We start from the raw sequence: 13,011 nt of genomic DNA on the forward strand, positions 1-13,011 counted from the left end.
TGAATGTTTGTTGGAAGTCATCTCAACGGACACCCCCAGTGGGCGGTAAACCAACCACGTCCACAGACGAGAACACATCTCATTAATATTATGTAACATTAAATCAAGCATTTCCACTATTCGCAAATAAATACATATAGGACCAACTTTACAAATAATGCAATTTGGTGTACGAGTAAACAACAGCAGCATTAAAATCCATAAGCTGAGACAAAATATAGAACAGATGTAATTTAAATTATTCCGCAGCCAGCGTTGCTATGAAAAACATAACAGGATATAAACATAAACATCGCTCTGAGCAAATAATCACGCTGTGCTAACTCGAAGAAGACGCACGGTCCATTTAATAATGAAATTAAAGTATGAAGGAGAAAAAAAGGAATACTAAAAATTAATAAAAACAAACTCAAACTAAGCAATTTAAAAAAACTAATAAAAACTATCTGGTGTAAAAAACCTTGGTGGTATCTCTGGGTTTGTTTGAGTGAGCATTGATTAGGTTGCGGTGCGTCTGGGTGTTTGTGACAGCTCTGCACCACACACACACACACACACACACGCAGGCCTTGAGATGGGTCATTAAGTGTCTGTTCTTTTTACTCCTCCGCTCCTCATCCACCCACAACCTCCAACCAAACGCTTCACTCACCCAACACCGCTGAAGTGCCCTTGAGCAAGGCACTGAACCCACAACTACTTCAGTGGAGCAGTATAAGACTGTGGTTGTAGTGGTCAGCTCCCAGGTTTTAATGTGTGTGTGTGTGTGTGTGTGTGTGTGTGTGTGTGTGTGTGTGTGTGTGTGTGTGTGTGTGTGTGTGTGTGTGTGTGTGTGTGTGTGTGTGTGTGTGTGTGTGTGTGTGTGTGTGTGTGTGTGTGTGTCTTTTAGCCTTTTTGCTGGTGGTTGTGGAGGTTGTGTTTATTCAGCAGATGTGTCACATCAGATGAGACAGTAGAGACAGTACCTATAGCACAACTCCACAAACACTTGCATCACTCTGTGCAAAGTTCTTATGAACAGGCACAGCTCTCTCTCTCTCTCTCTCTCTCTCTCTCTCTCTCTGTTGATTTAAATCGGGAAAGCATCCGAGACATTTTTTGAATAGCAGATATACATTTTTGAAATATCATGACAATTTGTCAGCATCTTTGAATACGTACACACAAATACATAATAATATTGGGGGTCCTTGGCATGAAATAGTTTGAGAACGTGTTTTTTTCTGTTTGTTTCATAAAACTGTTTTGTAGAATCCATACTTCAGGTCTTAATAATGGATGAAGTCATCCTGACACGGTTCTATTGTACTGTGTGGAGTTTGCGTGCCATTCCTACTTTGGTTGCATGTGTCCCCCATATATGGGTCTGTATACTTTCTCCCTCTACACCAACACTCTTTGCCGAAAGTAGCCAATCTACAAGCTCACAACATGTCGTGTTGCAGTGCATTGTGCGCTTGTAGATCTGCATTTCGTTTTTCCCAAATATTTATAGTTGTTTGAATGTTTGTATGTTGGAAGTCATCTCAACGGACACCCCCAGTGGGCGGTAAACCAACCACGTCCACAGACGAGAACACATCTCATTAATATTATGTAACATTAAATCAAGCATTTCCACTATTCGCAAATAAATACATATAGGACCAACTTTACAAATAATGCAATTTGGTGTACGAGTAAACAACAGCAGCATTAAAATCCATAAGCTGAGACCAAATATAGAACAGATGTAATTTAAATTATTCCGCAGCCAGCGTTGCTATGAAAAACATAACAGGATATAAACATAAACATCGCTCTGAGCAAATAATCACGCTGTGCTAACTCGAAGAAGACGCACGGTCCATTTGGAATCTACTTAGAAATGGTCCTTGTAGGGTGGAAACCTTTTATGTGCAAAAAACATCGCCTTTTCATTTTCATTTGAAAGGATCCCTGGCTATAAGCCATAAGCCATATACCACCATATGGCATTTGTGCATATGTGGTCCAGCCCTATGGAATATATGGAATGCATCTGCTAATAAAAACTACATTTAAAATAGTGTTTGCTGCTCATAATAACCCTCAATCTGGAACTTCCTTTCCCTCAAACCGGAAGAACAACAATAAAAGCGTGACTCGTTCTCTCGTAGCCTGCGGCTTCTATTGGGAAAAATCGGTTTGAGGGAGAGGAAGTTCCAAATTGACGGTTCCGGCCTAATGACTACAAAACAATGACTACAACATGACCTAACGATATCATCCTGATGACTACAAAACAATGACTACAACATGACCTAACGATATCATCCTGATGACTACAAAACAATGACTACAACATGACCTAACGATATCATCCTGATGACTACAAAACAATGACTACAACATGACCTAACGATATCATCCTGATGACTACAAAACAATGACTACAACATGACCTAACGATATCATCCTGATGACTACAAAACAATGACTACAACATGACCTAACGATATCATCCTGATGACTACAAAACAATGACTACAACATGACCTAACGATATCATCCTGATGACTACAAAACAATGACTACAACATGACCTAACGATATCAACCACTCCCAACCGGATCATAAACCCGAAACAGTACATACGGGGGTGATGGTACATTTCGGGAGTTTACCGGAGTTTGTTGGTAAATTGACATGCTTTTTGCGCAGTGTTAACATCATCAACTTGAGTAAAAAATAACCAGTAAGATGCCCTGAGGGTGCTGAAACAACAGCTTCTTAATACAGCACAGTTTAGAAGCAGGAGTTAAACTATTAATCTGGCGTCCGTGCAAGGTCAGATGTAGAGTTCCTGGCCGGCTCCATACTGTATATGGATTATGGAGATCTAGGGGTTTGATCAAAAAAGTACAGTATAGGCCAGGGCATTAATTTGCAAGAAATACGGAGACACGGCTTCTGTCTGACAGCAACCACATGCTCATTAGAGAGCTTGTTCATCATCTCACCTGCGGGGAAGCAGGGGAATGCATTGCAAAGCGAAACGAGGATCGTAAAGCCACAACGTTTTATTCCGTTGCCGTTGCGGCAGAAACACAACGTTCTACAGTATCTTTCTACGTTTTATGTTTCTGTCACAGATTAATATACCTTGCTGTCGTACAAGCGTGTCGCACAAAAGTAATGAAAATTGCTGACCTACAAGCTAACACGGTGCCTTATGCGCCATTTTATAAACATTTTGAGAGTGAAAGTTGTTAAGTGTGTCTGTGGGATTTATAAATGTTGACCCAATGAATATTATTAACAAGAGCTTGTGCCTATATAATAACCAGAATGGATGCATTGGGAACTTCTTTGTTTGTTTCTGAATAGTAACCAGGCAGCAGAGATTTATAAAGAATAAGCCAGCCTAAAACCATATTGGCTGATATTACAATATGTATGTCATGGGGTGACAATACATTTCAGTTTGCCTGCAATATGCACTTTGTACAACATGAAGGGTCATACATGGGTCAAAACTAGCACACTTTGACATCATTAAAGAGCCCTCATGGAGCTCAACTCTCAGGGTTGGTGAGAGCGTGGTTGTAACGAAGACCCATAAGTGCTGAGAGAGAGAAGAAGAGAAGGAGAGAGGGATAGTGAGAGAAAATGGGAGGGGGAGAGAGAGGGAGATTATTAGAGAGAGAGAGAGAGAGAGAGAGAGAGAGAGAGAGAGAGAGAGAGAGAGAGAGAGAGAGAGAGAGCAAGAGAGGGAGAGATTCCGAGAGGGTGATGAGAGAGAGAGAGGGAGAGAGAGAGGGAGAGCGCTGCACTTCCATCAGAGTGTGAGAGAGAGAGAGAGAGATGCGACTGTTGTGTGCAGCCTGTACGATTACATCTGACTTTGATTGTGGGCCGTGTGCATTTTCAAGAGCATGTTTATATTTGTATGGTCAATCAGTCGATTGTGTTCTGGCTTGGATCAATAGTATATTTACCTGTATCACAATGAAAACAAATTTTATAATTCATTAAAATCTTTGCGATTTGCCAATATATTATTTGAGGGCTAAATTGCAATACACTCGCGGCTTGAGAATCACTGTTGTTGGCAATGCCCTTTTTCTTTTTTTAGATGAAGAGCTTTATCTGATACTACACATCCACTCTTTTTCTCAACTCTCTTGTTCCTACAACTCCATGAAACTGGATTTAATTAAGCAATATTACACGAGAGGGTGTGCGCCTGTGTTGCTGCAAGAACGAGACGAAAACACATTTTTAATGACAGATGAAGCCACTACGACCACAAATGTCCCAAGAAGCTAGAGCTATAGCCTAGCGGCGCCACCGAGTTTCAAACAATCAGATTGCTTCCTCGAAACGACCAGTTGTATAATAATAGTAATATTATAACGCCTTCCCCAGATATTTTTAATAATGTGCTCTCTCTTTCAGCACTAATGTATGAATGTGAACAATGCTAGTCAGTCAGGTGGCATTTGTATAGCTGTTCCTGTGACAAGCCAACGGGTAAACTAAAAGACTGATTTGTAACAAATCAAAACCCTATAGATTTACTTTGTACAAGAAATTAATAGCAAAAATAGCAAATCACAAGCTCACAACAACGTGTCACATTGGGCTGTCTTGTGACTGTAGACTGTATATCAGTTTAGAAGAAACATAATGACAGATTTTAGAACATTTAACCAAAATACAGATGCAAATGTATAAATGTGGTTACCACACATTTGTAATTAAGTTGTGATATTATCAAACTGTCTACATTTCCCAAAAGGAAATGCATGTATTTAATTCCGTCTGACCAAAAATAGGGATAAATATTTGTGCCTTAAATTAGAGGGGATAGTATCATCAAGTCTAACCTAATGTTAGCTAGTTATTATGGTACGTGCTTTGTGTTTGTGTTGTGTTTTAAGGTACTGTACGCTGTCAACAGAATGGGTGGTTCTACACAAACTGTATTTTTGTTTTCTTGTCAGAACCTCAATCAAAAACTATCTTCTGACAATTATTATTGTCTCCATGCCTTCCAGGAAGTGCCGGCACTCCGGTGGTCTTCAACGAGAACGGCGACGCCCCGGGACGCTACGACATCTTCCAGTACCAGATCAGCAACAGGTCCGCCATGGAGTACAAGGTCATCGGAACCTGGACCAATCAGCTCCATCTCAATGTAAGACCTCCTGGAGTCCAACTCCTCCTCTATAGCTCTCTTACCCTGTGTAGCTGTTGTCACAGTTTAATGAACCGTATAAACAGTCAACTTGACCAGCTCAGTGGCCTTGTGGTTAGAGTGTCCGCCCTGAGACTGGGAGGTCAGCGTTCGATCCCCGGCCGGGGTCATACCAAAGACACTGAAAATGGGGACGTGCTTGGCATTCAGCAACAAGGACTGGATTGGGGGTGAGTCCCTGCGACATACTAGCATCATGTCCAGGGGATGTTCTTGTACATCAAGCTGCTTCACACTAAACCGACCCGTAGCGGGTCCGTTTAGCTCAATTTCTTCACTCTCAGAGTTAGTATAAGTATATATCCATTAGTGTCCCTGGTCCCTCAATGATTTTGAATAATTTCATTCATTCCCCCCAAAAATATGAATAATTTCATTCATTCCCCCAAAAAATATGAAGTTCGCTCTGTGTGCATTCACTCTGTGTGCATTCACTCATGACAAATCAGCACTTAGGGGTTGACACTAACGGTTGCTCGACTACCCGTGGAAAGTAATTTTACCGGAAAGTGGAGTTTGCTTCCATATTGCCCGACGGGCAAGTGTGTTTGAGTGGGGAAGCAACTGTCTTTAGTTTGTTCTGTGGGATTTAAAATAATTAATATTATATGAGTCAGAATCCCTCCTAGCCCTGATTATGTGAATTAATCATACAAAAGAAACAGTCCCGTTGTGTACGGACCTGAAAAATGCTAATGTAATTTAGGGCTGACCCTGACTCCTGTCCGTTGGGTGAACAGAAGGAAAATGACTTAATGTGTCATTATCTCCCCCTGGCCAGCCGGGGTGCCTGTGGAGGGGAAAGGAACTGGTCAGAATAACGTGTTCCTTCCACGCGCTACGTCCAGCTGGGGAACCCCCCCCCCTGTCAGGTGAAAAGAAGAAGCTTGGACTCCTCATGCATAGAAGGAAGCATGAGGTCAGTCCGCTGCCCCCCCCCCCCGGCCCCCCAGGTTGAGGAAGTGTAGCGCCCAGGATTACATTAGATAATTGACACTGGGTGAAAAAATGGGGTGCAAAATTGTGGGATAAAAATAATAATAAAAAAAAAAAAAAAACTGTCCTCATCCGTCACTGTCATTGAACCAATCACCTATCAGCGATGGACTGATGATCAGTCATCAAAATTAACAGGACAAAGGGGTGGCAGTGATGAGTAACAATCATCTTTAGCCTATTTAGACCAGAGGCCAATTTTAAAAGTGCTTTCTAAATCCTAACCTATACGTTGTTTGAAAAACTTGAAAATTTTGTTTTATTCCAAAATGTTTTTTAAAATTAATGTTGCTACAGTATATAGCATATCGTCTCTGTCGGGTGGAAACCTCATATGTAAAAAAAAAAAAACCATCAAAAGTAGCAGATCTACATTTGTGGAGCTGCTACTTTTGATGCTTTTGTGTGAATTTACATTTTTTTTTTGTTAATTTACTTAATTAAATTGTGTTCATTTACAAAAACAAAAAAAAACACAAGCAGACAACATAGGCTTTCCTGCCATCGTGATTTCCCTGAGCAAGGCACTAACCCCAGTTGCTGCAGACTGAGTGCCGGGGGGTCAGGGGTTTCATTTGGGGTCTCCATCCCCTAGTCACTGTTTTCTCACTCAACAATAAACAAACCATTATACAGTAGAAGTGTATACAGGATACAGTATATGTACATTTCTTAAAGGTATATTCAGTGATTTCACTTAATTCAAATATCACTTATTTTTTTGTTTTGTTGTGATAATCCTCTCTACTATAGAGTGTGCTGACCATATACGGAGTTCCTCCCTGTCCCCAGTTAACCCCTGGGGGTCAAAAATCCTTAGGTTTCGTTTTTGGCTCTCTATCCTGATTGGATGAAAGGCTTAGGTCCCAGCCAAAAACGAAACCTAAGGTTTTTTGAGTGAAATCACTGAATATACCTTTAAGGGAAAATGTAAGGGCTTTTAAGACCCTTTTAATGCCTCTAAATTCAAGTAATGAACCAACTATACTATACAATCGTCAAACATTGGCAATTATGTCAAATGTTACCTAAGAAAGAGGTAACAATTGTGAAAATAGCCGTTCGTCAAGCTCACAGCGACTCATAAAAGTTCCTCCCTCTATACTATAGAGTCTATAGGGAGGGTATGCACGTCACATCATCATCATTCCCAGAAGTTATGCGGAAACGCCTACTGAGTGGAAAAAACTACTTTCTGTCCTTGACAGCCCATATACATCCAAACAGAAAAGTCCTATCTGATTGCATTAAACAATGTTAAACGACATTGAAGTCACTTTGTCACTGGATTTGCCATTCACTTTATGCATGTGCATACCCTCCATTGTGGCTCTCACTCTGCAGAAGTAAAGCCCTTTTGACTTAAAAACCAATCCCATTTATAATTGCTTAACCCTATATTCTACCCTATATTATAGTCCATATAAACACTTTCAACCTGGCATCCTTATTTTATCCCTCCCCCGCAATGGCGCAGACGACAGCCCTTCAACATGACCTGTCAGTCATCCCGGTTCATCCCGGGAGGGACATGTTTTGCATGGTCCTCCCCCTGAAGTTCAGGAGCCAAGAAGGAGACATGGGTAAAAAGACTCCTGCTAAGTGGTAAAGCTTTGTTCATTCTCTCTGTTCTCGTCCATCTCAGATGGATGCCCTGCAGTGGGCCAGCGGAGACCCGTCCATCCCGGCCTCTGTGTGCAGCCTGCCCTGCCAGACGGGCGAGAGGAAGAAGGTGGTGAAGGGAGTGCCGTGCTGTTGGCACTGCGAGCGCTGTGAGGGCTATCACTACCAGGTATACAGTACGGCTAGAGAACTACAGTATCCATTATTCTTCTGTCCATCCATCCATCTTCAACCGCTTATCCGTAGTCGGGTCGCGGGGGCAACAGCTCCACCAGAGCGCTCCAGACTTCCCTCTCCAGACCAACGTTAGTGACTTCCTCCTGGGGGATCCCTCCATCTGCGCCTTTGTCTGACCCGGGGCCTCCTCCCCTTGTGCCAATATTTTGTGCCAATATTTATTGTATCGATTACTTTTTGGATTAATCAAATATTCCAGATGTACAGTATGTCTTATTTTTATTTTTTATATAACAATGTTCTATCAACACATTGATTAACCGCTTAATTTATTCTGTGTTATGCAAAGAAATACTGACGATAGGAAATCGTGGATCAGTGGATTCCAAGCTAGGGATTGATTATTGCTTTCTTGCTTTCTTTTATTGAGGTGGTAAGTGATTTTCTTTGGTTAAAATAAGTGTTAAATAGCTCTATATTCTGATAGTACTCATTGCTATAGTGTTTTTCTTTCTCCATGTATCTCTAGCTCATTATTTAACAGAAAATACATTTTCAGGTCGGGATACCGTATCCAATCAGGATAGAGAACTCAGTCAGGGTAGAGATTAAACAAGTGGAAGTGATGACAGACAATGAAATGAGCAGACAAATTTGGAACCGGAACACTAAAAATTAAGCTGATACGTGTGTCCTTTCTTCTGTTTGGTTGACATTTTGTCACACATCTAAAATGGTATTTGATTAAACACAGGGAGATTCCTGTTACTGAACAAACTCATGATATCAATGATTACCATCAGAATATATAGCTTTAACCTTTTTGTCAGGCTTTTTCTGCCTTAATTTGATAGTGTACACTGTACAGTAAGCTGACAGGAAATGGGGAGAGAGAGATGGGTAGTGACAGGCAGCAAAGGTTGTCGGGATCGGGGTTTGAACCTGCGACACGCTGACAGGCTGGATTAGTAGCCTATAGGTGTCCGGACCGTTTATTCCAGCCTGGCCGAGCTTTAACCCAGACAGTTTTCTGAAAAACCTATGTTTCTATGTCAGTCGTTGTCAAACATTTTCATGTCAAGGACTCTGTATTTGGCAATGGACCCCCATCTGAAAATATGTTGTCCCATGGGACCTCCCAGAAGCAAAGATTTGAATAAAAAATGTCCGCTGGGAAAGAATATAATTATGTGAACATGTTTTCACGACTTTAAAAAAAATAGCAGATCTAATAGCTCATAGCGCTGCACAGAGTGCCGTGCTATGAGCTTGTAGATCTGCCATTTTTCAATAGCTAAAGTATAACAGAATGCTTACAACACCAAAAGGGGTTCCCGCCCAGAATGGCTTAACCTTTTAACAAAACTAAAAACTAAAATACTTTTTCTTTTAACCAAAACAATATCACTATAACCCTCCCTCGATTCCCTTCCCACCTGCAGGCCTCCCAGTTCACCTGCGAGCTGTGCCCCTACGAGCAGCGCCCCGACCTCAACCGCACGGGCTGCCAGGCCATCCCCATCATCAAGCTGGAGTGGAGCTCGCCCTGGGCCATGGTGCCCGTCTTCATCTCCATGCTGGGCATCGTGGCCACCACCTTCGTCATCGGCACCTTCGTGCGCCACAACGACACGCCCATCGTGCGCGCCTCGGGCCGCGAGATGAGCTACGTGCTGCTCACGGGCATCTTCCTCTGCTACGTCATCACCTTCCCCATGATCGCCGCGCCCGACGTGGCCGTGTGCTCCTTCCGCCGCGTCTTCCTGGGCCTGGGCATGTGCTTCAGCAACGCGGCGCTGCTCACCAAGACCAACCGCATCCACCGCATCTTCGAGCAGGGGAAGACGGCGGTGACGGCGCCGCGCTTCATCTCGCCGGCGTCGCAGCTCGCCATCACCTTCTCGCTCATCTCGGTGCAGCTGCTGGGCGTGCTGGTGTGGTTCGCCGCGGACCCGCCGCACACCTTCGTGGACTACGGCGAGCAGCGCACGCAGGACCCCGGGGCGGCGCGCGGCGTGCTCAAGTGCGACATCTCGGACCTGTCGCTCATCTGCTCGCTGGGCTACAGCATCCTGCTGATGGTCACGTGCACTGTGTACGCCATCAAGACGCGCGGCGTGCCCGAGACCTTCAACGAGGCCAAGCCCATTGGATTTACCATGTACACCACCTGCATCATATGGCTGGCCTTCATACCCATCTTCTTTGGGACGGCGCAGTCGGCGGAGAGGGTAAGCGGCATGCGTCTATTGGTGGTTTGTTAACGGGTGACGCAGTCGGATCACAGTCGGTTGTAGGGATGGGACGATAATCGTGTCCTCCGTCATACACTATACTATACTGATGAATTAGCTTTGGTTGAGCTGCAATTTCAGTACCATTTAGACCCTCTATACTTGATAAATCTGACCTGTAAAGAATGCATTTGGCACGCACTTGTTTCACTCAAATACATATACAGATATCAATATGTGACTAAATTTGAGGGGCTGCCATTGCATTTTTTTAGAATTTTATTTCATATTTACATTTACTTATTTTCAGACAGGCTCTAGTATGTGAAGAGTCTGCCTGTGCTATTAACTCATTTCGGAGAAAATAAATAGTTTTTCTCCTCTGGTGAAAAGCTGGAGTTTGCGTGATGGCAGGCTCTCAGTCAAATCTGGTCACATAATCAATTTGGCAAAAATTAACATAGCTACAAGCTCACAATGTGTTGTGTTGCAACGCGTTGTGAGCTTGTAGATCAGATATTTTTGCCGAACTTCCTCCCCGGGAACAGGGATGCTTGAATGGGTTCAAGTGGTTTCTTTGCCACCACAGGGCATGTACAGCATGCATCTCACTGCTGTGATTCAACATGTTAATGCTCAGTAATGAATTCATGCAGGCTCCCTCCCTCGCGGAGGTATTGTTAAAGGCTTGCAGCCGGAGCGCCGTACAGAGAATCAGAGATGAATGGTCTGCAGGTGCAGACGATCCACCTGTGAATAATAACGCAATTATTTCTGCCGCGTCAGACTTAGAAAAAACACCACAATACAGTGCAGTAAGTACGGCGGCGGGAACACGCTGACCTTCAGCTCGTCGTGGTATACCGTGTACAGTATGTTATGTACAGTACACACACATTCAGTGGACTAATATATCCCTCTACATATTTAGAGATTCCTCCCTCGAGAAGCGACTATAATAGAGAAACGGCCGGAGCTTCGTCATCAGATTTCTCTGCCGTACTGTAGGTTGTGCAAATGTGCACTTTTGTGTAATACGATGGCCTGTACTGTCAAAGGTGTTCTGTAAGAACTGAGCCGTGGTGGGAAGTACAGTAGCTATGAACATTTACTCAATCACCGTACTCAAGTTCAATTATGAGGTACTTTTACTTTACAGTATTGTACAGCATGTACATTTTTAATACTACATACTTCTAACCCTCTAATAGAGGCACATATTGGACGTTTTACTCCACAACACTAATTTGGAAACGTTGGTGTCAAGTTACTTTGTTTTACTTTTAGAATATTAAGGAAGTAGCCTTTTTGGTAACCAACAGTTCCGACACCATGTGGCCCATATGGTGGGGGCCTCAGTAGCTCAGGGGTAGAGCGGCAGGAACCGGAAGGTTCTCAGTTCGATCCATTGCTCCCCCAGAGTTCGTGTCAAACCTTGAGCAAGACGCTGAACCCCTAATTGCTCCCAATGAGCAAGTTGGTGCCTTGAATGGTTTCCTCCGCCAATGATGTATGAATTTGTTGTGTGAATGGGTGAATGTAATGCACGATTATAAAGCACCTTGGATAAAGGCGCTATGTAAATGCATCAGTGACCATTTGACCATTTACCATATTATGTCAGGAACCTATCTTGTGTTTCTGTTGTGTGAGGGCAGCTTGTACAAGTACACCCCCACACATGGCGCTAGTATGTCACAGGGACTTACCGCCAAAACCTATTGTGATAGTTTGAAGATGGGTGAAGTTGTCCTTTTTAAGCAAAATGGAAAAAAGAAAAATAAGAAGGGGTAAAAAAAGGAACTTCAACCTTGCTGCTAGTGTGCTCACTGATATGTATGGAATGGAGGTTCATGAATACTGGGATATTACTTGATAACACTGATATTGACTGGGGTTTGGTTGAGGTATTGAGTTTGTCTGCTCCATTGTATGCACGCCCACGTCTCACTGCTTTTTCCCTTTGATTGCACACAGCGTTGTTACTGATGAAGCCATACGCCGTGACAATAGCCTAACTGTTATGCCGCCTGGCACAGGTGTGGAATCGACCGCTCATATTGAGCCTGTGTTTCTGTTTACTCGCACAATGTAGACAAACTACTTTTTGGTTTGTTTTAAAGGTCATATTTTACCCCATATTCTGTGTGCGTGTGCGTGTGCGTGTGCGCGTGCGTGTGCGCGTGCGTGTGTGTGTGTGTGTGTGTGTGTGTGTGTGTGACACTATTCACAGTTCAAGAGCTCTATACTGGCTGATAAATCACTGAATGTTAATCTTGCCAACAACAGGGATGTCCTATTTGAGGTCGGGTCAGAGCACACATCCATAAAGCTATACAGCAGCAGTGCAGAAATTAATCGTCTAGCCTGCCAGAAACGTAGCCTACGTTTTCCAGGGTTTTCTATTATTTAATCCATGTTTTGATCCAATCGAATCGTTAGCTGCCACTCGTTAGCATAACAGTCAAAGTGGGACAGTGGCTGTGGCCATTTTGAAGAGGCGCGCGCATTCACTTCTCTATGTGCTGCTTTCAAAGGCCTGTATCTCCACATCGGCGCAATGAATGTCGTTTCTGGTGAAAACAACGTTTTTCAACGGCCGACAGCAGGTGCTGTGATACTCGCGGTCGGGTTTTTTCACCACAGACCGAGAGAACAACAACCGGTCAAGACACCACACACAGCATTTTGTGATTATAACATCCGGTTACAGATATTTGGCTCTTAAAAATAAGGGTTGCGTGCGTAAAAACTTTGGCA

General features: G+C 43.2%; 1 protein-coding gene across 1 annotated transcript in view; it reads left to right on the forward strand.

The window, feature by feature from the left end:
- Positions 1-13,011, forward strand: part of LOC310857824 (metabotropic glutamate receptor 8-like) — a 302,996-nt gene that overhangs the window by 237,972 nt on the left and 52,013 nt on the right. Inside the window, exons 7-9 of the mRNA XM_083763751.1 lie at positions 5,022-5,161; positions 7,863-8,009; positions 9,460-10,248. Coding sequence (XP_083619877.1) covers positions 5,022-5,161; positions 7,863-8,009; positions 9,460-10,248 — 1,076 coding nt within the window. The remainder of the gene's footprint in view (positions 1-5,021; positions 5,162-7,862; positions 8,010-9,459; positions 10,249-13,011) is intronic.

This window comes from Protomyctophum parallelum (genome assembly GCF_964188405.1).
Source record: "Protomyctophum parallelum genome assembly, chromosome: 4".
Taxonomy (NCBI): domain Eukaryota; kingdom Metazoa; phylum Chordata; class Actinopteri; order Myctophiformes; family Myctophidae; genus Protomyctophum; species Protomyctophum parallelum.